This window comes from Electrona antarctica (genome assembly GCF_951216825.1).
Source record: "Electrona antarctica genome assembly, chromosome: 17".
Taxonomy (NCBI): domain Eukaryota; kingdom Metazoa; phylum Chordata; class Actinopteri; order Myctophiformes; family Myctophidae; genus Electrona; species Electrona antarctica.
The window spans coordinates 35,238,490-35,266,364 of record NC_136798.1 but is presented as its reverse complement, the minus strand read 5'-3'; the positions used below and the strand labels follow the sequence as shown (position 1 = coordinate 35,266,364).

The 27,875-nt window shown below is 41.1% G+C and overlaps 3 protein-coding genes across 3 annotated transcripts; all 3 read right to left on the bottom strand.

Moving 5' to 3' along the window:
- On the bottom strand, positions 1 to 2,756 carry LOC306941573 (zinc finger protein RFP-like; the record flags this gene model as incomplete). The annotated part of the gene is made up of 1 exon (XM_079527104.1): positions 1 to 2,756. One exon carries the CDS (start codon positions 2,754 to 2,756, stop codon positions 1,365 to 1,367), a length of 1,392 nt encoding a protein of 463 aa, XP_079383230.1. The 3' UTR covers positions 1 to 1,364.
- LOC306941092 (uncharacterized protein) lies at positions 1 to 27,526 on the bottom strand. Its single transcript, XM_079526398.1, has 5 exons — positions 27,087 to 27,526; positions 24,067 to 25,700; positions 22,436 to 22,446; positions 19,434 to 21,616; positions 1 to 880 (listed from the first exon to the last, which is right to left on the bottom strand). The coding sequence occupies exons 2-4, from the start codon at positions 25,689 to 25,691 to the stop codon at positions 20,070 to 20,072; spliced, it is 3,183 nt and encodes a 1,060-aa protein (XP_079382524.1). The 5' UTR covers positions 25,692 to 25,700; positions 27,087 to 27,526; the 3' UTR covers positions 1 to 880; positions 19,434 to 20,069.
- Positions 5,803 to 9,748, bottom strand: LOC306941569 (E3 ubiquitin-protein ligase TRIM39-like). The gene is made up of 2 exons (XM_079527098.1): positions 9,628 to 9,748; positions 5,803 to 8,168 (listed from the first exon to the last, which is right to left on the bottom strand). Exon 2 carries the CDS (start codon positions 8,157 to 8,159, stop codon positions 6,540 to 6,542), a length of 1,620 nt encoding a protein of 539 aa, XP_079383224.1. The 5' UTR covers positions 8,160 to 8,168; positions 9,628 to 9,748; the 3' UTR covers positions 5,803 to 6,539.
- Positions 27,527 to 27,875: the final 349 nt, after the last annotated feature.

Sequence of the window (27,875 nt, the reverse complement as noted above, 5' to 3'; positions counted from 1 at the left end):
TTGTCATTAATTCAACTTTTATTTTTGTATCAGTTCACAGGCATTTGCACATAATTACAACTAGAGATTTCTATTAAAGAATCACATTTTCATCTTCTATTATTGACAACTTGCAAATCATTAGAGTCATTAGACAAAAAAAAAGTCTTACAGACAGGAAATAGATTTTAACCCCTTGAACCCTATCCTTCCTATGTTGGCCATGTCTTTCTTTTCTGTTTTTCTTCCAAAACATAATTTCTCAAAAAAGAAAATGCCCACTTTTTTCCCCATCTTCTTTTAATAGCATATCTACAACCTCGTAATGTTGTGAGCTTTTGGATCGTCTATTTTTTAATAGCTTTAGTATAAAGTAAGGTGGTTTAACTGGTTAATCTAAATCAGTGGTTCCCAAAGTGGGGTCCGGGGACCCCCAGGGGGTCCTTGAGGGAGTTCCAGGGGGTACCCAGCTAAATGGAACCAAATTGTACACGGTTACATTAACATTCATTTTACAATATATATCGAGGGTCCCACTCCCAGAGATAGAAATTACATTAAATGGGGGTCTGTAGACTAATATGCATGTCAAACTGGGGGTCCTCGAAATAAAACGGGTTGAGAATCACTGCTAGAGCCGTCAAAAACTTCTCTTATGGGGGTCCCTGGAATATCTTTTCAAATGGGGGTCCGTGGGCTAATAAGTCAATCAATTTGGGGGTCCTTGACATGAAAAAGTTTGGGAACCACTGATCTAAATACATGTGTACTTTCTGAGAATCTGGGTTTGGGAGATTCTTCTTTACTTTTCCAAGACTCACTTGTTTTCCATCCTCAGACAGTAGGCTATAGGGATGTGCTGTTTCAGGGTCCAGTCACATCCACGGCATATAGTTGGAACCTCCTCAGCTCTGCGTCGCATATCTTATTCTCTTACTGAATGCTCTTCTCCAGCTGCTTCAACTCAATGGATCGCTTCTATGATTTTGTTCAGAGAATAGCATACAAGCTCACAAAGTATCACAATGCAGAGTGTTGTGAGCTTGTGGATCTGCTATTATTGAATAGCTGAAGTATAAACTAGGGTTTTGGTGATTAATATAAATAAATCATAAGTCATTTACCATAATTAGTCTGTAGTTATACATAGCAACTGTATTCCATTGTATTTCACAAAAGCTTGTCATTAGAATGCATCTGTACAACAGTTAAATGACTTGATTTTAAATGACAGTTAAATTACCCTTCAGTATCACCTCACCTATCCCGTACCCCAGAGGGTCGTTGGGGCACCACAGACGATCTGTTGACCAGCTCTCTCCCCTTCAGTATACCGTACACAATTGTGTTGTCTTAATTGAACACTGATCAAGGATTAAATTAGTCTAATCTATCTGACTAACAGGAGAGATGATCAGAGGAGCAGAGTTTATACCACCATTGTTCATATGTGGATTAAGGATTGGACAGATTGTGTCAGTGAAGGTGCAGCCAGTGAAAGAGTAGAGATGAACTCTGGCCTCCACATCATAAAAGGAGACCAGGCCCTCCTCATGATCCACAAACACTCCAACTTTCTGGACCTTCTCTCTTACAGGGAGGAGGACAAGAGGGTCAGCAAGTGCCTTGTACTCATTTCCATTCTTTAACTCAATAGACCAGTAACCGTTGTTGGAACTCTGTGGTAGTTTCCTGTTTACTGACTCTCTAGCCACTCCTACACCCCAACCTGTCTTCCCTTTAACCTGAACCTCATAGTAAAACCTTCCTGAGAAGCTTTGTTTTCCCAGGACACGCGTAAATACAGAGAATCGCTCTTTGTTGTATGGGAGATTCTTACAGTCTCCATGGCTCACTATTTTTCCATCCTTAGACAGGATAAGTTCACAATGTGCTGTATCAGGGTCGAGAGTCACATCTACTGCATATTGTTGGTTCCTCCTCAGCTCTGCATCACGTAGCTTCTTCTCCATCTCTTGACCGAGTGTCTTCAGAGCGGTCCTCACAGTCTCCACATATGAAGATGGATGGACATTGACCTGGGTGGGTGGAGGGGTGTTGATGGATGGGAAGTTGTGGAGGAAGTGGAGGTGGTCTTCAGTGTGTGAGAGCTGCTTCAGCGCAGAGCTTCTCTTCTTTAACTCAGTGATTTCTTGTTGCAGATCTTTGATGAATCCTTCAGCTTGTTTCTCTGTTGTTTTCTGCTTCTCTTCAATCTCATCAATGATCTCAGCCTGGCTTCTCTGCATCCAGCTGATCAGAGCAGTGAAGACCTGCACACTGTATGCCATCTCTCTGTCTGCATCTTTCTTACCGAGTTCTACTGAGTGTGTGACCTCCTGAATCTTCTCTCGTCTCTCCTGGATAATCTGCTGAATTTCAGCCTCTGTCTTTCCCAGCTCAGCCTTCTTTCCTTCACATGCCTCTTCCAGAGATACAATTTGATGTAACTTGTGGTCCGACTTTGTGCAGAACTGACAAACACACTTTTGGTCAGTCTTGCAGAACATCTCCAGAGGTTTGTCATGTTCCTTACAAATAAAGTCTTCCAGGTTCTTTGCAGGATCGATTAGTTTGTGTTGTTTTATTGCTGTGACTCTCCGATGAAGCTCCAGGTGAGTCTCACAGTAGGAGGTCAGACACACCAGGCAGGATTTAAAGGCTTTGAGCTTGGTCTCAGTACAGATGTCACAGGAGACTTCATCTGGTTCAGCAGGGTCTTGGTTTGTGAGGGAAGCTTTGTTCAGCTGCTTGGATTTCCTGAACTGATCAGCCATCTCAGAAATGAAAAGTGTTGACAAGGATGTCTGGTCTCGTACAGAAGATTGTTTGACATAGTGGACACCGACACACATCATTACTGTCCCAGTAATGTGTGATGCATGTATTGCAGTAGCTGTGTCCACATGGAGTGCTGACTGGATCAGTGAACACATCCAGACAGATGGAACATAGGAACTGCTCTTCAGACAGCAGAATGCTGGCAGAAGCCATGTTTACACCCTGAAAAGAATTTAAAACAATATTAACTTTTCACAGCTCAATAGTTATGAATCAGATCAGGAACGGGAATAGAGCATGCTAATGTTGACGATATACAACAGGCTACTGTACTTTCTGTAAACCATACAAATGTTAAACTGGGGAATTTCAAGGAATATGTAAATAGGAGAAGGTCATGTCTGGATACAGTTACATTATTCTCAGTTACTGAATCATTATTAAGTCCTTATGTGCTGTACTCACCTTTTCACTATGTTCGTAAGTTGCGTTGAATGTTTTGTAGAGCTTATTGTTATGTGCGCTTCCTACAAACTAGTTTCCCTGTTTAACTTTCATTTCACTAGATTTGCGTCACTGAGAAACCACTCCTTGTGCTGTAGGCTAGTTGTTAACCCTTCACATCCTCCATTCCTCTCTGCCTTTCATCTCTTTCCATTCCTCTTATCCTCAGGAGGCATACTATGGTCCGTCAGACCAAACACATGCACTCCTTATCCTCTTGTTCTCTACCATTTCCACTGGCTTGGTGCTTTTGTTTTGGGTAGAGCTCGTCTAGGAATCAGTAGGTCCCTGGTGCCCCTCCTTGATTGCGCTGAGTGGACTCACCTGCGGGTACACTGCTAGCTGAGCCAGGTCTACTTGTGAATGATTCCTGTGAATCCTGTCATGGAATTAACAAAGAACTGTTTGTTTGTTTGTTTGTTTGATTGATTGACATTTTTATTCACATTTTGTAGAATGCATAGGCCTACAGTTCAAACGATGGTACAGGTCATTGGTCAATACACAAACTGCTACGAGGATAAAACCAGAAAAAGCAAAGACTTTTTTTAAAGACTTGTTTACATCAGGGTCCTCCATTTTCAATCAATCAGAACATTTAAAGACGTACAAATATACGCTTCTATGAAAAAAGGAAATCATCATCATAAATACAGTAAAAGTAAAAAAAATCACACCCGTGTGAACTGAGTGGTGCAACTCCCCCCCCCCCTCTCTCTCCCTCTCTCTCTCTCTCTCATTAGCAGGCAACAGTGCAGCACTATCTCTCTCTCTCTGTTTCTGGCACAACAGCGCCCCTACTGGTACTCATAGTCACACACAAACATAGTTTAAAACTTCTAAAGTATTGGAAAAAAGTAGGGGGGGTAACGTTTTTAAAGGAACAGTTTTGAAGTGCTCTTTGAGAGCGGTTTTGAAGGAGATTAAGGATTCACATTCCTTAATGGCTATTGGTAGGGCGTTTTAGAGGCATAGGAGCTAAATTAATTTAACCCCTTGTTTGAGCCGAATCTGGGTTGTACATGGTTTGTTGAACTCCCTCTGGGGGCCCGAGTACCCACTCTTAACAGAACTGCAGTGGAGAAAACACAAAGGCAGAGTATCAAATCATTTACATTTTAAAACATCCATGTCTGAGTTAGACACAACACATTATACTGGAGATAAAGATATTGAACATGGAACAATAATGACAAACCGATCATAAACTAGATAAAGTGCCCCTCGGGGCACATGTCTCCACCAGGGCAGGTCAAGTTGTGGCCTCCTAGTGGCGCTATAATAGGCCAATGTGAAAAGGGTGCCATTTCTTCTTACTTGGATGGGAATTGGATGATTTGAGGCATTTTGTTCCAAAAATGTGTTTTGCTAAAATCCACCTGTTGGTGGCGTTTCATGATTTGAGGCTGTTTGTTCAAAACGGGCCAATCTATCTATTAAAGAAAGTTTGAATATCATTATTGCGTGCTGTGTATAGGCTACTATTATTACTGATATCATTCTATGTTGGTGGGGAAATGTCCCTATGGAAATGTAATAAAATACATCATACTGTATGTTTTGTAGGCCTTTTGTAGGGGTATCTGCATATTTCTAAAGTAGCAATTTAAGGAATTTTAACTAAGACATTTTTTAAATAAAAACAAATAAGACCATAATTGCACCATTCAAAAGTAATCAACAAACTATACTATAAAAGTCAAACATTGGCCAAATTGTCAAATATCTAAGACGTATATCTTTTACATGTTCAAAATGATCAAATTAGATTAATTTTCATGATGCTGCTGTAAACTCTGCTGGCCAGTTGTTCTGACTTCATTTGTTTTATTCGTAAAAACATTTTACAGGCATAACCCCCACCCCTACTGTTTACCTCTCAGGAAACAAACTATATGTGCGCTATAGACATAAAATGTCTCTTTTGGATCATGAGAAAGAGTGGGAATCATTGCTTCAGTCAGACCACATATTCGGTCCTCGCACTTGCGTGTCTGTGGCTAGACAGATAGCGTACAACTCCAAATAATAAAGACGTTTCTTGAGAAGAGTAATCTTTACTGTTGATTATGGATTTTTGTAAGACTGTAAAACAAACACACAAATACAGGGATTTCAGAAACACACTCAAATGAAAACATGTACACATAGCTGATGCAATCACAGACATATGTAGCTCACATGGCAATTAGTAGACCAACAAACACAACTAAAAGTTACAAAGTAGCCTACCTAGATTGACATACACATTTCAGTTCAAACATTTTCTCAACTCAAACATTTTCTTTAACAGTTTTGCATTATCACATTTGAGTTTACTTACAGACATATCTACACCAAAACACATAACGTTGGAGAGCTGTGGAGAACACTCTGCTGCATGCTTGCTTCTCAAATGACAATGAGGGAATTAACTAAATTGCTTTCAATTTCCCCCTGACAAACCTAAACTGGACCATACCATCACCTGGAATATACCAAATATCAAACAAGAGATGAAATAACACAAAACAACCACAAGGTGGTGCATAAGTCTCAACTAAAGAGGTCAGGTTCCAGCACACCACACGTTAAGTTATACATTTCCATACTACACCTAAGGGGATAAAAAACTGTTGTCATTCATTAAAATTTACATTTTTAAATTAAAGCAGTTCACAGGCATTTGCACATAATTACAACTAGAGATTTCTATTAATCACATTTTCATCTTCTATAATTCATAACTTGTAGCTACATAAAATAAATAACCAATCATTAATATCAAAATCATTGCATTCTTAGTGAATACATTAAATTACAAAACTCTACAACCTCTACAATGTTGTGACCTTTTGGATCTTAACTGGTTCATCTAAATACATGTTTCAATGGAGAGCTCATTTAGTACATTAATCTGTAGTTATTTGTTTTATATATTTTAATTATTTTTTTTCCACGTACATGCACATACTTTACAAAAGACATACTTTACAAAACTGACCAACAGATAAAACAAAAAACAGTGGGACGGGGGGACGGTTCCTCCAGTTCATCTACGCCATCATCCATGCCATACCATAAAAAACTGAACAAAACAAAAAGAAAGCAAAAAAGGAAAGAAAACCATAACAGCCACAGTATTGCACATGCAATTCACATGTAGACATAATTAGTCTGTAGTTCTAATTAACACATGTACAATAGTTTCTTGTTTTTCATTGAAATTACAGTTGAATTGAACTTTTAATATAAACATTTGTTATAATTGAAAACAGACTGCAGGTTAAATTAGTCTAATCTGTGTGATTGATGGGAGAGAAGATCAGAGGAGCAGAGTTTCTACCACCATAAATGGAATCAGGATTAACAATTGGATAGAGTTTCTCGGTGAAGGTGCAGCCAGTGAAAGAGTAGAGATGAACTCTGGCCTCCACATCATGAAAGGAGACCAGACCCTCCTCATAATCCACAAACACTCCTACTGTCTGGACCTTCTGTTTTACAGGGAGGATGACACGAGGGTCAGTAAGAGCCCTGTACTCATTTCCATTAAAAAACCCTATAGACCAGAAACCCTGGTTGGGACTACTCCGTATGAGTCGTTTCCTATTGATTGACTCACTGGCCACTCCTACAGCCCAAAAAGTCTTCCCTTTAACCTGAACCTCATAGTAAAACCTTCCTGATGAGAAGCTTTGTTTTCCTAAGACACGTGTAATTTCTGAGAATCTCTCTTTGTTGTTTGGGAGATTCTTCATTACGGTTCCACAACCAACTTGTTTTCCATCCTCAGACAGTATAAGGTAGGGAGATGCTGTATCAGGGTCCAAAGTCACATCTACTGCATATTGTTGGATCCTCCTCAGCTCTGCATCACGTAGCTTCTTCTCCAACTCTTGACTGAGTGTCTTCAAAGCGGTCCTCACAGTCTCCACATATGAAGACTTATGGACATTGACCTGGGTGGGTGGAGGGGTGTTGGTGGATGGGAAGTTCTGGAGGAGGTGGAGGTGGTCTTCAGTGTGAGAGAGCTGCTTCAGCTCATAGCTTCTCTTCTTTAACTCAGTGATTTCTTGTTGCAGATCTTTGATGAATCCTTCGGCTTGTTTCTCTGTTGTTTTCTGCTTCTCTTCAATCTCATCAATGAGCTCAGCCTGGCTTCTCTGAATACAGCTGATCAGAGCAGTGAAGACCTGACCACTGTATGCCATCTCTCTGTCTGCATCTTTCTTACCGAGTTCTACTGAGTGTGTGACCTCCTGAATCTTCTCTCGTCTCTCCTGGATCATCTGCTGAACTTCAGCCTCTGTCTTTCCCAGCTCAGCCTTCTTTCCTTCACATGCCTCTTCCAGAGATACAATTTGATGTAACTTGTGGTCCGACTTCGTGCAGAACTGACAAACACACTTTTGGTCAGTCTTACAGAACAGCTCCAGAGGTTTGTCATGTTCCTTACAAATAAAATCTTCCAGGTTCTTTACAGGGTTGATTAGTTTGTGTCGTTTTAACACTGTGACTCTCTGATGAGGCTCCAGGTGTGTGTCACAGTAGGAGATCAGACACACCAGGCAGGATTTAAAGGCTTTGAGCTTGGTCTCAGTACAGACGTCACAGGATACTTCATCTGGTTCAGCAGGGTCTTGGTTTATGCTAGAAGTTTTGTTCAGCTGCTTGGATTTCTTGAACTGATCAGCCATCTCAGAAATGAAAGTGTTTACAAGTATGTCTGGTCTCGTACAGAAGATTGTTTGACATAGTGGACACCGACACACATCATTACTGTCCCAGTAATGTGTGATGCATGTGTTGCAGTAGTTGTGTCCACATGGAGTGCTGACTGGATCAGTGAACACATCCAGACAGATGGAACACAGGAACTGCTCTTCAGACAGCAGAATGCTGGCAGAAGCCATGTTTACACCCTGAAAGGAAATAAAAACAATATTAACTTCTCACAGCTCAATAGTTATGAATCAGACCTGGAATTGAACACACTAATGTTGACGATATACCTCAGGCTGTACTTCCTGGAAACCATACAAATATTAAACAGGGTAATAGGGCTTGCAAACCTCATACCTTTGGTATGCAAATTCGGGGGGTGCGCCATTTTGATTATGATGAGTCACTACTATACCTGGCCAACGGATAGGCATACAGTGGTGGAATAATTACTCAATTGTTTTACTTAAGTAAAAGTACCATTTACTACTAAGTAAAAGTATGGAATTGAAAATGTACTTGAGTAAAAGTACAAAAATATCAGCATCAAAATGTACTTAAAGTACTACAAGTAAAAGTACTCATATTGCAGGGCCAGCAGACCACCATGTCCCAACACCATTACTTGTTTTAACCGATATTGATAACATCCTGCTTCTCAAGACAGATACCGATAACTGATAATAAATTCAAATAAGAAATTATAAAGATATGCCATTTGTAAATGTATATTAATCGGTGTAGTATTAGCACACCTGAAGGTAACAAATACTAGTAGCCTAGTGGGCAAAGATGGATTTAACATAGCTTTGACTTAACCAAATACAGTATATCATTATTCATTATCACAACTATTAAAACAAAACCCAGAATAGTTCTGACTGAATGAACATATTTATTTTTTCAAGTGCTATGACACCGTTTTCCCCCCAAGCAGAACTAAAGGGGCACTTCTCATTGAGGTTTTTACACACTAAAAACACGAGTGTTCATTTAACTCTGACTCAGAGTTAAATTAACTACTGAGGTTACTGAGAGTGTACGGGAGAGGTGCGCGAACGCATCCGCGATGTAGTGTGGTGACCAGCTGTTGTAAATCACAGATGAAGAGACTCTCCGAATCAAATCTCCGCTTTGAAATTGTTTTTACGAAATAATGACTGTCCCAGTCAGACAGAAGCAGAAAAACGCATGAAGTTTAGCTAACAGGCAACATTGCCTGGATCATGCCTTCAGAGGAAAATCAACAGCAAACGCATCGATTATGAGGTGTGTGGTGTCACATCACCACATTAATGCAGAATCATGTATGTTTGTGTGTGTGTGTGTGTGTGTGTAAAGTAAAACAACTTTATGGTAACACACGGCTCGTTAAAAGAACGGGCGCGATGCATGTTGGCAATGTTTACAACTTACTAGATGAGTGGAGTTGTGCACGACGCACGTGGACATTATCCTTATGGAAGGGGAAACACCACAAGAGTGACAACTGACAAGTGATCATCAGGCAAACTGCAAACATGTGTTCTCTCTGCAGTAAATAGGTTTTATGTTGCAGGCTTGTTTGTAAAGGAACGTAAATAGGCGAATTAAGTCTGGATACAGTTACAACACAATTCTCAGTTACTGAATCATTAAGTCCTTATCTGTTGTACTCACCTTTCCACTACAGTATGTTCATAAAAGTCGTGTGCAGTCAGTGTTTGTAGAGCTTGTTGTGTGTGCTGCCTCCAAACTAGTTTCCCTGTTTAACTTTTAATTCACTAGATTTGCGTCTTCTTCTTTTTGTAGTTTTACGGCAGTTGGCAACCAAATTATGGTGCATTACCGCCATCTAGTGATCCATCTTCTTGGATCACCCGTACTATGAATCCTTTTCCCTCTATTTCCTCTCCCGAGTCCCAACCCATATACCCACACACACTCACTCATTCTCTCACACCCCGTTACCTAAACTATATCCTGTCAAACACTCCTGTTTCCCTTAAGAACTCTAATAGAATTTTAACATGTCTTCTTTCCCCCATTCTTAAGAGACCCTCTAATGTAATATCCTGCACCCCTATGTCCCTCATCTGAGACCTCATCGCCTCCCTCTCTGGCCCATAACCTCTGCATTTCAAAAGAACATGTTCAACGGTCTCCTGTTCCTGACACTCCTCACATAACCCAGACTGATGTTTCCCTATTAATGCCAATGTATTATTTAGTCCACTGTGCCCGCCCCTAACCTTAATCTAGTTAAAACTACTTCTTCTCTTCTCTGTCCACTTCCCACTCTTTTAATTTTGACACTCTTTTGAGCATTATATAAATGTCTCCCTTTCACCTCACTATCCCACTGTTCCTGCCACATTAGATTAACTTTCTCCCAAATTATACACTTAACTTCTGCCTTGCTAATGCTTACATTCATTTCTACCACCCCTTTCTCTAAAGCCTTCTTAGCCAACTTATCTGCTTTCTCATTCCCGATCACCCCTACATGCGCTGGTACCCATAAAAATTGGGTCTGATCTGACCTCCCTTTTGCACCAACTTAGTAATTACCTGTAGAACTTCATATAATAAACCTTGACGGCAACTTGAATAGGATGATCTCAGACTTGCTAGGACTGCTGCCGAATCTGTACAAATTACAACCCTAGCCATTCTTGCTGCTTCCACCCATTTTAATGCCACCAGCACCCCCAACATTTCCACTGTGTACACCCCTAGCCTATCAGTTGTCCTTCTATTGATTCCTATTCCCTTTGATGGAACTGCCACGCCAAACCCTGTCACTCCTGTCTCAGGTTGTTTAGATCCGTCTGTATATATTTGAACAAATTCACTATACTCATTGATTGATTGATTGAAAATTTTACAGTTTGCAGAATTACAGTACATTTCAAGCACAAACTCAATACAAAGGCTGTTAACTGTGAGTGGACGACCCAATTAAGCATTACACTTGTTTACAACAGGGTCCACCATGTTCAATTCATCAAAACATTTAGAGACGTACAAATAGACACTTCTATATAGACAAAGAACAGTACAGGAATTCATCATAATGGAGGTAAAAAGGGAAAAGAAACATATACAGTGAGGGGAAAAAGGGGTGGGGGGGGGGGGGGGTGGGGGGGATTCAGATTTTACGGGGGCCAGTTTCGAATTGCAGCCATCCGTAGGTGCCCTTTGAGAGCGGTTTTGAAGGAGTCAAGGGATTTGCATGTCTTAATGACTGTTGGTAGGGCGTTCCACATTTTGGTGGCATAGGAGCGAAAAGAATTGAGTCCCTTGTTCAGCACGTGCTGGTTAAATACACCAACCAGGTCAGCCTCTCCTCTCTCTTTCCTCTTTATCTCTAGCACAAACCAATCTACCTCTGGCCACACCAACCTCCATGGCGGCACCTCCGGATAGACCACTGTTGGACATATTTTCATGTCAACCACTCCAAACTCTTTTGCTATTTTATTCCCTACCCGACCAAAATGATCCCTCTTACACTTCCCATAGTCCCTGCACTCCTGCAGCACTGCTCTTGTGGGGTGGGAATCCCTATGACCTTGTAAATTAGCCCAATAGTTCAACATTAACTGATTCCGTCTCAATTCCAAAGGCAATTCCCCCAGTTCTACCTGTAGGGCAGACACTGGTGAAGATTTAAAAGCCCCACTGCACACCCTTAACGCCTGAGCCTGCATGACATCCAACTTTTTTAACTGAGAAACAGCTGCTGATCCATAAACTATACTTCCATATTCTATCACTGACCTAATCATGGCCACATATATTGTTCTCAGTGATGAACAGCTAGCTCCCCAATCCCTCCCCGACAAACATCTCATTACATTAATTACTTTCTTACATTTATCTCCTATTCTCCTGATATGATCTGCCCATGTTAACCAGGAATCAAAAACAACTCCCAGGTATTTAAAAGCTCCAACTCTTTCTAACTCTTTCCCATACATCCTTAGTTTCATCCCCTCCTCAATTATTTTCCTGGTGAAGAATACAGTCTGTGTTTTTTCCACTGAGAATCTACACCCCCAGTCAAACCCCCACTCAGTCACCTCATCAATTGCTACCTGTACTTTCCCGATTATATGTTTCAAATTTCTACAGTGAATTTCTACAAATTCAAACAGTGACCTCCCTATATCTGCTGGCACCTTTGAGAATACGTCATTAATCATAATAATAAACAGTAATGGACTAATTACACTTCCTTGAGGCGTACCATTCCCTACCAGATACTTATCAGACATATCAGACCCAATTCGCACTTGAATCTTCCTGTCAAACAAGAAACTCTTAATCCAGTTAAAGACCCTATACCACCAACTCCCATATTGTGCAACTTTATTAACAGTCCTTCCTTCCACATCATATCATAAGCTTTTTCGATATCTCATTCCTGATCTCATTTTCTCACCTAACCACTGCATCCATCGTGTTTCTCCCTTTCCTGAATCCACTTTGGCAACTAACCAACATTCCTCTTTTCTCAAGTTCATACGTCAATCTGTCTGTTACCATTCTTTCCATAATTGTACATACATTTGATGTCAGTGCAGCTATCGGCCTATAGCTAGAAGGTTTACCTGGGTCCTTACCTGGCTTCCTAATAGGAATCACCACCGCTTCCCTCCAAACACATGGCAACCTACCCTCCTCCCATACTCTATTGTACAGTCCCAACAATTTAGACATTCCCCCTTCCCCTAACTTCTTTAGCATAACATAGTTTACCTGATCTTCCCCAGGGGCTGAGGGCTTAGCTCTTTTAATTGCTCTCTCAAGCTCTGCCATAGTGAACCTATCATCCATCGCCTGCCCTTCACCTATCCTCCTAATTAGCACTCCTGGATACTGACTCATATTAATTTCTCTTCTCCTTTTCCCCTCTTCTGACAAGTTTTCTACACTATGCGCCTTTGCAAATGATTTTGCCATTAGCTCAGCCTTGTCTCTATCACAGGTTGCCGTTTGCTCCTCTAGTGTAATTACTGGGTAGTCCCACTCCCTTTTATCTCCTCCCATCTTCCTTATCATGCCCCACACATCACCCACTGGTGTTGTTCTCCCTATCTCACTGCAGAACTGTCTCCAACTTGCCCTCTTTGCCTGCCTAACCACTCTCCTCACCTTTGCCTGTGCTCTCTTATAGTCTATCAGACTACACAAGTTATGATGTCTTTTAACTACTTTGAATGCTTTATTCCAGGCTTTTACTGCCTTGGAACACTCCTCTGTCCACCACAGAACTAATTTTCCGTTTCTCCTTTTATTACTCCTTGGGATAGCTTGACTAGCTGCTGAAATGATTGCTGACGTGACCCTGTTATTTATTGCATCTACATCCCCCACCAACTCAACTGACTCCATTATATCCTCACTAACCCTTTTGAATTTGTCCCACTTAGCCTTACCATACACCCACTTCTGAATCCCATTCCCAGCATTCCCTACCAATCTTCCTCCCACTGAACATAACACTAAATAATGGTCACTGCCTAGTGATGTGCCCGTCAGTACCTCCCACTTACTTATTCCTGCCAAATTAACTGAAACTAGAGTTAAGTCCAATGCTGACTCATTTCCTGTTCTAACATCTATTCTAGTCCCCCTCCCATCATTCAAACATACTAAATCCCTCTCCTCCATTAATTCTTCAATTACCTTGCCATTTGCATCAGTGTGTGCCCCCCCCCCACAGAGTATTATGGGCATTAAAATCGCCACACCAGATTATTTTACGCCTGTCTATCCCTTTGATTCTTGCCAACCTATCTAGCTCTAACTTTTTGCATGGGTTGTAATAATTTATTACGACCACCTCTTCCCCCTCCTCCCACACTTCCACCACGATATACTCATGCTCTGAACCTTTTTCTATCACCCTATATGCAATATCCTGTTTAACTAAAATTGCACATCCTCCACCACATGTCCCCTCAACTTCAGTCCTATCTCTTCTTATCACTACATAACCATATACCACAAAATCTAGAATTGGTTTCAGAAATGTTTCTTGTAGACATATACAACATCCGGCTTTTCTTTCAACTCTCTTAAATAGTGTTTGAACTCCTGCCCGTTTGCCACCATGCTCCTAGTATTCCACTGAAGAATTAACATGTGTATGATGTTTCCTTGCTGGCTCCTGGCTGCTACCTAGACTTCTCATCTTAGATTCTATCTCCTCCCATTTTAGCCCCACCATGTCCAAATGTTCTTCTGCTGCCTTTACTATCACCTGAATATTTGTTGTCTTGGACGCGGAGGACCTTGTTGAATTTATTGCTGTAGCTACAAAGATAACCAGTTGTTTCTTATCCACCCACACTTTATCTTGGTCTGGTGGCTCTAACCTGGACGATTCCCTAGGAACTATCCTACCACCTCCCCCCGCTGCCCCTCCTCTCTGTATCTCACTGACGACCCTCTGGCGAACCACCTTCACTGCATCTGCATATGTCAGTTTATCCAATACTTTCACCTTCTGTACCTCCACTTCCCTCCTCATTGTAGCACACCCTCCATAAGTGACACTATGCGCGCCCCCACAACTGCAGCACTTTAGTTTAGCTCCGACTGCACACTCCTCATAATCGTGATCCCCTGTACATCGCGGGCCCAAAAGTTTGACACTTAAAGCACCTCATCGGCTTGGGAACAAACGCTCTCACATAGAAGCACATGAAGCCCATAAAAACCCGATCTGGAATTGTTTCCCCTCCAAACTCCAACAACACAGTTTCACTTGCTACCCTGTCAGGTCCCTTCGTCATCCTCTTAATACTTACTATATCTAACCCTCTGGCATCTAGGTTCTCCTTTAACTCAGGCTCCTCAATATCCAAAGCAACTCCCGTTATTACTCCTTTACAGCGTTTAGCACTCTGCTCTCCAACTTGAACCACCCTTACCACTCTATTCTTCCCAACCATTTTGAGCTGTTTTGCCAGGGCCAACTGGAGCTCATCTGCACATCCTATTAGCAAGTTGCCATCTCGTAACACCCTTACAAACTTTACCTCGCCACATTTTCCTGTCAACTCCTTTGTAAGCTGCATTGGGTTCATTTTTCCCACTCCTCCCTCCTCTGCAAACCTTACTACCAGATTAAGCACTTTCTCAGTTTCCTCTTCCCCACTAGAATCACTCTGCATGTCTTCAGTCTCATTACTGTTTGAGCTGATAGTCCTAGCTCTCTTATTGCTTTCTTTAGAAAGCCCCTCTTTCTCCCTGCCTTCCACCCCATCACCCCCTCTCCCTCTATCCTTTTCCTTAGCTTCCCCTTTCTTCCCCCCTTTAGCTTTACCCCTCGTCATCCGTATTCACTAAATGTAAAGAATAGAAAAGAAAGGTAGAGAAAGAGTAAATAAAAAGTAAAATTAAAGAAAATGTACACTGCCACTGTTTCCTGTAGGCAATGTGTAACTAATCAGTTAATGTTACACCTCAGAAATGGCCACGGCCCGGGCACCCATGCGGGCACCCCTCTGTGGATTTGTGTGCCTGGTTCCCTTCCCTGATTGCCCAGCCTGAGTGGACTCACCTGGGTGCCAGCTGAGCCTGGTCTAATCAGCTGAAGGATTAGCCTGGCTAATAAGACAGACCGAATCAGCCGTTGGCAAAAAAAAAAAAGCCTGTCGGCGGATTACGGTCTGGAGAGGCTCAATTGTACGCCCATTTCCTACACCAGAGAACTGGTGTGGCCAATCGGGACACGGTATGCAATATGGGCGGGCTTTGGTACAGTGACGTTCAATGCTTGAGACCTTTGACTGACAGTAGCTCTGACCAATTGCGTCAAAGAGAAAATGTTTGAACCCGCCCCCCGGGAAACAAGATCCACACACAGCATCTCCAGACTCAAATACCACACGACAGTGTGATTTGAGTCTGGTTTATTAGCCAGGCTACTGAAGGATAGCCTGCTGGTGAATGATTCCTGTCATTTTGGTAGGAGGGGCTGAAACCAGACAGTATACATTACCTTACCGTTATGGAATTATAAACACAAGCACTTCTCTATATTAACAGAACTGCAGTGAAGAAAACACAAGGCAGAGTTTCAAATAATTTACATTTTAAAACATCCATGTCTGAGTCAGAGTCAGACACAATAATACATTAGGCCTACTGGAGATAGACATCCATGGAACTAAACAAAAAATGAGGGCTGGGCAATATGGACAAAACGAAATATCAAATACAAGCTTGCAATGAATTGCATCTTGTAAAAGAAGTATAAAAAAGGTTGAAGTAGGATAAAATATGCAGTGATTAAAACCAGGAAAAGGTATATCACGATGATGAAGGTAAAAACATGGACATAGTGTAAAATAATCTGAACAGAACACAAACATGAAAAATAGCATTGTGTGAGATATTTAATAAATGACACCTGATGGCTTCAGTAACACAGACAGAACAGTAAACATTATCAGCTTCACAACCAGTGATAAACAATACAGAACCGTCATAATATACTATAAACATAAATGATTATCAAATGTCTTATTGGGTCTACAACTGAATGGCAACAGAACATGTTGGCCTCCATTAACAATGCAGCACTATTACTAGAACAACTAAATCTGACAGTATTGTGTCTGTAACAAATGACAAAGACATAAGCTATAGAAATACCTTATACAGAATGGAGTGAGAATAGACAGGTAGTGAGGTGGTACAGGTACACCACAATGTACAGCAATATGTAATAATAATAATAATTTTCGATACATGGCAGTGCATGGGAGTTAATAGCAACATAATCACACAATACATTTTAACAATGACAAACGTAACAAAATACTAAATGCAGTGCATTTAAATAACAGCTTGAACAAAGTCAAAATCCCAAGGCACTTGTGTAGGCTATTCATAGGAAAAATAGCTGATCTGCACAATCTAGATCTTCTAATTTAGCTAGCTTTATAAATGTGTGAAAAAAATTAAATTAAATACCAAACATTTTCACCAGGCCAAATGTGGATGCCAGGTCAACAACTACACATTTTTACAAGTGACTCTACAGAAAAACAAGCCCAAAGTGGCTTATAACAAGAAGACTTGGCAACACTGTCTGAGTGGTGTTTAAACTGGTGGGGCGATCCCTGCTGGGAACACCGATCTCACTGTGAATATGGCATGGCAATGATGGCATTATACTGTACTGTAGGAAAACATTCTGAAAACTGATGAATATCTATGGCCTTTTGAAAATAGGGCTAAAGTAGTTGAAGATAAGTAAATAAGTAAATTCAACATAGTCAAATCAATAAATAGGAAGATGCATGTTTATAGAAAAAAAATGTTTATGTGCACATACGGTAACGGTGCAGTGTCAGAGACCTTTTTCACTGTGCAATATGAATCAACAAGACTATTTTGAATTATACATTTTTAATCAATTAACTTTTCTTACATTCGGGCACTATAGTGATTGTCATAAAAAAGCAAACAAAAATACTGAGGAGGACCCTGATAATCATAATAAAACAAATATGGCTGACGTCTGAAAAAACAAACTAACACTGAATCCAAAGAAAAGGTTTCAATAACCAGTTTGTGTCCTTGAGCCAGGCACTGAACCTTACTGGTCAGCTCCCAGTACAACATAATTAGACTGTGGTTGTAACGGTCAGCTCAGTACAACAGAATTAGACTGTGGCTAGCCTGTACTGGTCAGCTACGAGGTACGACAAAATTAGACTGGTTGTACTGGTCAGCAACAGTTTAGACCGTGGTTGTTCTGGTCAGCTACAGTACCAGTGACCAACAGTATTAGATTGGTACTGCTCTGATGTGCAAAATGTGGAAAAGCTGTCACTCTACTCCACCCTCCAGTCCAGCTGGTTTACAGTATTCCTCAGTGCTCAGACAGACTCCACACAGTAAAGGTCTCTTTTCACATGTCACCGCGTCACATAGATAGGATTTAGATAATGTAGTGTTAATAGTGGTCACAAAACGGCCTGGCCAATCAGCAGCTGCTTCTAGCAGCTTCTAGCAGCAGCTTCTAGCTTCTAGCTGCTGCTGATTGGCCAGGCCATTTTGTGGCCGGGCATCGAGTCTGCCTGAGAGTTCCCAGATGGGAGCAGGAGGGGGGAACCCAGTGTACTCTCTGCTGCCCCATCTGGCGGAGTCAGGTTACCCCATAACTGCGAGACTGTACAAATGGAACAAATTTGCTTCCATTTGTACTCTCAGAGTTACAGACCCATAAGGGTTCATTTGGACCAACACTTTGAGAACCATAGACATATTTGTTTGTCATGTACAGTAGATACAATTTCAACAACTTTGGCAGCGGTTGTGCGCGAAACAAGCACGAACGTGTCAGATTGCCCGTGCCTCCGTACCTGTCCGCATGCCTCCCATTGAAAATGAATTACTATTTACTAGACATGTGAAAATCCCTTTACTATGATACTTCTGTTTGCAGTAGTAGACAGTAGCATGTCCACACAGTAAAGTCCTTAGTGATCCAGAAGAGTATACAAAGGGAACCAAATGGACCTGTAAAGGGTCCATTTGGTTCCACGAAGAGGTTAAAACAAGATCTCATCTTATGAGATCTGAAATCTGCAACGTACTGTAAGCATGTCAACTAAAGGCGCCATATATGTAAAGTTGTAAACGTAATACACCCGATATTAAAGGCCTGACACACTGACACTCGCGTCATCAAACACATCCATTGTTTACAGCGGCTGCAGCCACACTGGAGCCACACCAAATGGACGTGTTCTTTAAGAGTTCGGTTCTATTTTAGTCGACGCATGGCCCAGACGCATGGCCCAGATACTACCCTTAAAGAGTAGGCCTACTAGTACAAAAAAAAAAACTGTTGTCATTAATACAATTTTTTTTTTTAAATCAGTTCACAGGCATTTGCACATAATTACAACTAGAGATTTCTATTAAAGAATCACATTTTCATCTTCTATTATTGACAACTTGCAAATCATTAGAGTCATTAGACAAAAAAAAAGTCTTACAGACAGGAAATAGATTTTAACCCCTTGAACCCTATCCTTCCTATGTTGGCCATGTCTTTCTTTTCTGTTTTTCTTCCAAAACATAATTTCTCAAAAAAAGAATCTTCTTTTAATAGCATATCTACAACCTCGTAATGTTGTGAGCTTTTGGATCGTCTATTTTTTAATAGCTTTAGTATAAAGTAAGGTGGTTTAACTGGTTAATCTAAATCAGTGGTTCCCAAAGTGGGGTCCGGGGACCCCCAGGGGTCCTTGAAGGAGTTCCAGGGGGTCCCCAGCTAAATGATAGTTTGGAACCAAATGGACCCTTATGGGTCTGTAACTCTGAGTGTACAAATGGAACCAAATTGTACACAGTTACATTAACATTCATTTTACAATATATATCGAGGGTCCCACTCCCAGAGATAGAAATTACATTAAATGGGGGTCTGTAGACTAATATGCATGTCAAACCTCCTCAGCTCTGCATCGCATAGCTTCTTCTCCATAGAGTGTATGCGTTTAACGTTGTTTAATGCAATCAGGTAGGACTTTTCTGTTTGGATGTATGGGCTGTCAAGGCCAGAAAGTCGTTTTTTTGCCACTCAGTAGGCGTTCCCGCATTACTTCCTGGTATGATGTCACTCGCATACCCTCTATTTCTTTACTGATTGCTTTTCTCCAGCTGCTTCAACTCAATGGATCGCTTCTCTAACTGAATGATTTTGTCAGAGAATAGCATACAAGCTCACAAAGTGTCACAATGCAGAGTGTTGTGAGCTTGTGGATCTGCTATTTTTGAATAGCTAAAGTATAAACTAGGGTTTCGGTGGTAATTTATCACAATTAGTCTGTAGTTATACATCGCAACTGTATCCCATTGTATTTCACAAAGTTTTTCATTAGAATGCATCTGTACAACAGTTAAATGACTTGATTTTAAATGACAGTTAAATTAACCCTTCCCTTCAGTATCACCTCACCTATCCCGTACCCCAAAAGGTCGTTGGGGCACCACACGATCTGTTGACCAGCTCTCTCCCCTTCAGTATACTGTACGCAATTGTGTTAATTTATCTTAATTGAACACTAATCGAGGATTAAATTAAACTAATCTATCTGACTGACAGGAGAGATAATCAGAGGAGCAGAGTTTTGGCCATCTTCGTTTAAAATTGGATTAAGGATTGGAAAGAGTTTGTCAGTGAAGGTGCAGCCAGTGAAAGAGTAGAGATGAACTCTGGCCTCCACATCATAAAAGGAGACCAGGCCTTCCTCATAATCCACAAACACTCCCACTTTCTGGACCTTCTCTCTTACAGGGAGGAGGACTGGAGGGTCAGCAAGATAGCTGTACTCATTCCCATACCTCAAAACAGACCAGTAACCCTGGTTGGGACTCTGACTGTTTAATAGTTTTCTATTGATGGACTCTCTGGCCACTCCTACACTCCAATGCGTCTTCCCTTTAACCTGAACCTCATAATAAAACCTTCCTGAGGAGAAGCCTTGTTTTCCTAAGACACGTCTTAATTCAGAGAATCGCTCTTTGTTGTCTGGGAGATTCTTCTGTACGTTTCCACGACTAACTTGTTTTCCATCCTCTGACAGGATGAGTTCACAGTGTGCTGTATCAGGGTCGAGAGTCACATCCACTGCATATTGTTGGATCCTCCTCAGCTCAGCATCACGTAGCTTCTTCTCCATCTCTTGACTGAGTGTCTTCAAAGCAGTCCTCACAGTCTCCACATATGAAGACTTATGGACATTGACCTGTGTGGGTGGAGGGGCGTTGGTGGATGGGAAATTGTGGAGGAAGTGAAGGTGATCTTCAGTGTGCGAGAGTTGCTTCAGCTCAGAGCTTCTCTTCTTTAACTCAGTGATTTCTTGTTGCAGATCTTTGATGAATCCTTCGGCTTGTTTCTCTGTTGTTTTCTGCTTCTCTTCAATCTCATCAATGAGCTCAGCCTGGCTTCTCTGCATCCAGCTGATCAGAGCAGTGAAGACCTGCACACTGTATGCCATCTCTCTGTCTGCATCTTTCTTACCGAGTTCTACTGAGTGTGTGACCTCCTGAATCTTCTCTCGTCTCTCCTGGATCATCTGCTGAACTTCAGCCTCTGTCTTTCCCAGCTCAGCCTTCTTTCCTTCACATGCCTCTTCCAGAGATACAATTTGATGTAACTTGTGGTCTGACTTTGTGCAGATCTGACAAACACACATGTGGTCGGTCTTACAGAACAGCTCCAGAGGTTTGTCATGTTCCTTACAAATAAAATCTTCCAGGTTCTTTACAGGGTTGATTAGTTTGTGTCGTTTTAACACTGTGACTCTCTGATGAGGCTCCAGGTGTGTGTCACAGTAGGAGATCATACACACCAGGCAGCACTTCAAGGCTTTGAGCTTGGTCTCAGTACAGACGTCACAGGAGACTTCATCTGGTTCAGCAGGGACTTGGTTTGTGCTGGAAGCTTTGTTCAGCTGCTTGGATTTCCTGAACTGATCAGCCATCTCAGAAATGAAAGTGTTGACAAGGATGTCTGGTCTCGTACAGAAGATTGTTTGACATAGTGGACACCGACACACATCATTACTGTCCCAGTAATGTGTGATGCATTCCCCCCATTCCTCTCTGCCTTTCATCTCTTTCCATTCCTCTTATCCTCAGGAGGCATACTTGCTTTTGTTTTGGGTAGAGCTCGTCTAGGAATCAGTAGGTCCCTGGTGCCCCTCCTTGATTGCGCTGAGTGGACTCACCTGCGGGTACACTGCTAGCTGAGCCGGGTCTACTTGTGAATGATTCCTGTCATGGAATTAACAAAGAACTGTTTGTTTGTTTGTTTGTTTGATTGATTGACAGTTTTTATTCACATTTTGTAGAATGTGTAGGCCTACAGTTCAAACGATGGTACAGGTCATTGGTCAATACACAAACTGCTACGAGGATAAAACCAGAAAAAGCAAAGACTTTTTTTAAAGACTTGTTTACATCCATTTTTAATCAATCAGAACATTTAAAGACATACAAATATACACTTCTATGAAAAAAGGAAATCATCATCATAAATACAGTTAAAGTAAAAAAAATCACACCCGTGTGAACTGAGTGGTGCAACTCCCCCCCCCCCCCCTCTCTCTCTCTCTCTCATTAGCAGGCAACAGTGCAGCACTATCTCTCTCTCTCTGTTTCTGGCACAACAGCGCCCCTACTGGTACTCATAGTCACACACAAACATAGGTTAAAATTTCTAAAGTATGGGAAAAAAGTAGGGGGGGTAACGTTTTTACAGGGAACAGTTTTGAAGTGCTCTTTGAGAGCGGTTTTGAAGGAGTCTAAGGATTCACATTTCTTAATGGCTATTGGTAGGGCGTTTTAGAGGCATAGGAGCTAAATTAATTTAACCCCTTGTTTGAGCTGAATCTGGGTTGTACGTGGTTTGTTGAACTCCCTCTGGGGGCCCGAGTAGGCTACCCACTCTTAACAAAACTGCAGTGGAGAAAACACAAAGACAGAGTATCAAATCATTTACATTTTAAAACATCCATGTCTGAGTTAGACACAACACATTATACTGGAGATAAAGATATTGAACATGGAACAATAATGACAAACCGATCATAAACTAGATAAAGTGCCCCTCGGGCACAGGTCTCCACCAGGGCAGGTCAGGTTGTGGCCTCCTAGTGGCGCTATAATAGGCCAATGTGAAAAGGGTGCCATTTCTTCTTACTTGAATGGGAATTGGATGATTTGAGGCATTTTGTTCCAAAAATGTGTTTTGCAAAAATCCACCTGTTGGTGGCGTTTCATGATTTGAGGCTGTTTGTTCAAAACGGGCCAATCTATCTATTAAAGAAAGTTTGAATATCATTATTGCGTGCTGTGTATAGGCTACTATTATTACTGATATCATTCTATGTTGGTGGGGAAATGTCCCTATGGAAATGTAATAAAATACATCATACCGTATGTTTTGTAGGCCTTTTGTAGGGGTATCTGCATATTTATAAAGTAGCAATTTAAGGAATTTTAACTAAGACATTTTTTTAATTAAAAAAAAGACCACAATTGCACCATTCAAAAGTAATCAACAAACTATACTATAAAAGTCAAACATTGGCCAAATTGTCAAATATCTAAGACATATATCTTTTACATGTTCAAAATGATCAAATTAGATTCATTTTCATGATGCTGCTGTAAACTCTGCTGGCCAGTTGTTCTGACTTCATTTGTTTTATTCGTAAAAACATTTTACAGGCATAACCCCCACCCCTACTGTTTACCACTCAGGAAACAAACTATATAGACATAAAATTTCTCTTTTGGATCATGAGAAAGAGTGGGAATCATTGCTTCAGTCAGACCACACGTTAAGTTATACATTTCCATACTACACCTAAGGGGATAAAAAAGTGTTGTCATTCATTAAAATTAACATTTTTTAATTAAAGCAGTTCACAGGCATTTGCACACAATTACAACTAGAGATTTCTATTAATCACATTTTCATCTTCTATAATTCATAACTTGCAGCTACATAAAATAAATAACCAATCATTAATATCAAAATCATTGCATTCTTAGTGAATACATTAAAGTACAAAACTCTACAACCTCTACAACTCTACTATGTTGTGACCTTTTGGATCTTAACTGGTTCATCTAAATACATGTTTCAATGGAGAGCTCATTTAGTATATTAGTCTGTAGTTCTTTTTTTATATATTTTAATTTATTTTTAATTTTTCTCCACGTACATGCACATACTTTACAAAAGACATACTTTACAAAACTGACCAACAGACAAAACAAATAAAACAAAAAACAGTGGGACGGGGGACGGTTCCTCCAGTTCATCTACGCCATCATCCATGCCATAACATAAAAAACTAAACAAAAAGAAAAGAAAGCAAAAAGGAAAGAAAACCAAGACAGCCACAGTATTGCACATGCAATTCACATGTAGACATAATTAGTCTGTAGTTCTAATTAACACATGTACAATAGTTTCTTGTTTTTCATTGAAATGACAGTTGAATTGAACTTTTAATATAAACATTTGTTGTCTTTATAATTGAAAACAGACGGTGGGTTAAATTAGTCTAATCTGTGTGATTGATGGGAGAGAAGGTCAGAGGAGCAGAGTTTTTACCACCATAATTGGGATTAGGATTAACAATTGGATAGAGTTTCTCGGTGAAGGTGCAGCCAGTGAAAGAGTAGAGATGAAATCTGGCCTCCACATCATAAAAGGAGACCAGACCCTCCTCATAATCCACAAACACTCCTACTGTCTGGACCTTCTGTTTTACAGGGAGGATGACATGAGGGTCAGTAAGAGCCCTGTACTCAGTCCCATTAATAAACCCTATAGACCAGAAACCCTGGTTGGGACTCTGTATGACTGCTTTCCTATTGATTGACTCCCTGGCCACTCCTATAGCCCAACTAGTCTTCCCTTTAACCTGAACCTCATAGTAAAACCTTCCTGACGAGAAGCTTTGTTTTCCTAAGACACGTGTACATTCTGAGAATCTCTTTGTGTTGTTTGGGAGATTCTTCATTACGGTTCCACAACCAACTTGTTTTCCATTCTCAGACAGTATAAGGTAGGGAGATACTGTATCAGGGTCCAAAGTCACATCTACTGCATATTGTTGGATCCTCCTCAGCTCTGCATCACGTAGCTTCTTCTCCATCTCTTGAGTCAGTGTCATCAGTGTCTTCAGAGCGGTCCTCACAGTCTCCACAAATGAAGATGGATGGACATTGACCTGGGTGGGTGGAGAGGTGTTGATGGATGGGAAGTTGTGGAGGAATTGGAGGTGGTCTTCAGTGTGTGAGAGCTGCTTCAGCTCAGAGCTTCTCTTCTTTAACTCAGTGATTTCTTGTTGCAGATCTTTGATGAATCCTTCAGCTTGTTTCTCTGTTGTTTTCTGCTTCTCTTCAATCTCATCAATGAGCTCAGCCTGGCTTCTCTGAATACAGCTGATCAGAGCAGTGAAGAACTGGACACTGTATGCCATCTCTCTGTCTGCATCTTTCTTACTGAGTTCTACTGAGTGTGTGACCTCCTGAATCTTCTCTCGTCTCTCCTGGATCATCTGCTGAACTTCAGCCTCTGTCTTTCCCAGCTCAGCCTTCTTTCCGTCATATGCCTCTTCCAGAGATACAATTTGATGTAACTTGTGATCCGACTTTGTGCAGATCTGACAAACACACTTTTGGTCAGTCTTGCAGAACATCTCCAGAGGTTTGTCATGTTCCTTACAAATAAAGTCTTCCAGGTTCTTTGCGGGATGGATTAGTTTGTGTTGTTTTATTGCTGTGACTCTCCGATGAAGCTCCAGGTGAGTCTCACAGTAGGAGGTCAGACACACCAGGCAGGATTTAAAGGCTTTGAGCTTGGTCTCAGTACAGACGTCACAGGAGACTTCATCCGGTTCAGCAGGGTCTTGGTTTGTGATGGAGGTTTTGTTCAGCTGCTTGGATTTCCTGAACTGATCAGCCATCTCAGAAATGAAAGTGTTGACAAGGATGTCTGGTCTCGTACAGAAGATTGTTTGACATAGTGGACACCGACACACATCATTACTGTCCCAGTAATGTGTGATGCAGGTTTTGCAGTAGCTGTGTCCACATGGAGTGCTGACTGGATCAGTGAACACATCCAGACAGATGGAACACAGGAACTGCTCTTCAGACAGCAGAATGCTGGCAGAAGCCATGTTTACACCCTGAAAAGGAAATAAAAACAATATTAACTTTTCACAGCTCAATAGTTATGAATCAGATCGGGAATTGAACACACTAATGTTGACGATATACCTCAGGCTGTACTTCCTGGAAACCATACAAATATTAAACAGGGTAATAGGGCTTGCAAACCTCATACCTTTGGTATGCAAATTCGGGGGGGGTGCGCCATTTTGATTGTGATGAGTCACTACTATACCTGGCCAACGGATAGGCATACAGTGGTGGAATAATTACTCAATTGTTTTACTTAAGTAAAAGTACCAATACTGCAATTCAGAACTACTGTTACAAGTAAAAGTATGGAATTGAAAATGTACTCGAGTAAAAGTACAAAAGTATCAGCATCAAAATGTACTTAAAGTAAAAGTACTCATATTGCAGGGCCAGCAGACCACCATGTCCCAACACCATTACTTTTAACCGATATTGATAACATCCTGCTTCTCAAGACAGATACCGATAACTGATAATACATTCAAATAAGAAATAAAGATATGCCATTTGTAAATGTATATTAATCGGTGTAGTATTAGCACACCTGAAGGTAACAAATACTAGTAGCCTAGTGGGCAAAGATGGATTTAACATAGCTTTGACTTAACCAAATACAGTATATCATTATTCATTATCACGACTATTGCAACAAAACCCAGAATAGTTCTGACTGAATGAACATATTTATTTTTTCAAGTCCTATGACACTGTTTTTACCCCCAAGCAGAACTAAAAGGGCACTACACACTAAAAACACGAGTGTTCATTTAACTCTGACTCAGAGTTAAATTAACTACTGAGGTTACTGAGAGTGTACGGGAGAGGTGCGCGAACGCATCCGCGATGTAGTGTGGTGACCAGCTGTTGTAAATCACAGATGAAGAGACTCTCCGAATCAAATCTCCGCTTTGAAATTGTTTTTACGAAATAATGACTGTCCCAGTCAGACAGAAGCAGAAAGCTAACGCATGAAGTTTAGCTAACAGGCAACATTGCCTGGATCATGCCTTCAGAGGAAAATCAACAGCAAACGCATCGATTATGAGGTGTTGTGGTGTCACATCACCACATTAATCCAGAATCATGCATGTTTGTGTGTGTGTAAAGTAAAACAACTTTATGAGTGGAGTTGTGCACGACGCACGTGGACATAATTATATCCTTATGGAAGAAGGGGAAACACCACAAGAGTGACAACTGACAAGTGATCATCAGGCAAACTGCAAACATGTGTTCTATCTGCAGTAAATAGGTTTTATGTTGCAGGCTTGTTTGTAAAGGAACGTAAATAGGCGAATTAAGTCTGGATACAGTTACAACACAATTCTCAGTTACTGAATCATTAAGTCCTTATCTGTTGTTGTACTCACCTTTCCACTACAGTATGTTCATAAAAGTCGTTTGTAGAGCTTGTTGTGTGTGCTGCCTCCAAACTAGTTTCCCTGTTTAACTTTCAATTCACTAGATTTGCGTCACATGAGAAACCACTCCTTGTGCTGTAGTTGTTAACCCTTCACATCCTCCATTCTTCTCGGTCTTGCATCTCTTTCTCATTCAAGTCCTGCTCCACTTGTTCTTTACCACTTCAACTGCCTAGGTGCTTTTGTCTTGGGTAGACCTGGCATAGACACATCTACAGAGGGGTGCCCTGGGCGTGGCCATTACTGAAGTGTACCATTAACTGATTAGCTACACCTGGCCTACAGGGCACTGCCACTGCTGCTCCATGCATTAGTTTCCAGTAGGCAATGTGTAACTAATCAGTTAATGTTACACCTCAGAAATGGCCGCGGTCCGGGCACCCCTCTGTGGATTCGTGTGCCTGGTTCCCTTCCCTGATTGCCCAGCCTGAGTGGACTCACCTGGGTGCCAGCTGAGCCTGGTCTAATCAGCTGAAGGATAGCCTGCTGGTGAATGATTCCTGTAATTTTGGTAGGAGGGGCTGAAACCAGACAGTATACATTACCTTACCGTTATGGAATTATAAACACAAGCACTTCTCTATTAACAGAACTGCAGTGAAGAAAACACAAGGCAGAGTTTCAAATAATCCATGTCTGAGTCAGAGTCAGACACAATAATACATTAGGCCTACTGGAGATAGACATCCATGGAACTAAACAAAAAATGAGGGCTGGGCAATATGGACAACGAAATAT

Bases quoted from the DNA above. Each gene is read 5' to 3' on its own strand.
- LOC306941569 (XM_079527098.1), bottom strand. From the start codon at position 8,159: ATGGCTTCTGCCAGCATTCTGCTGTCTGAAGAGCAGTTCCTGTGTTCC.
- LOC306941092 (XM_079526398.1), bottom strand. From the start codon at position 25,691: ATGGCTTCTGCCAGCATTCTGCTGTCTGAAGAGCAGTTCCTGTGTTCC.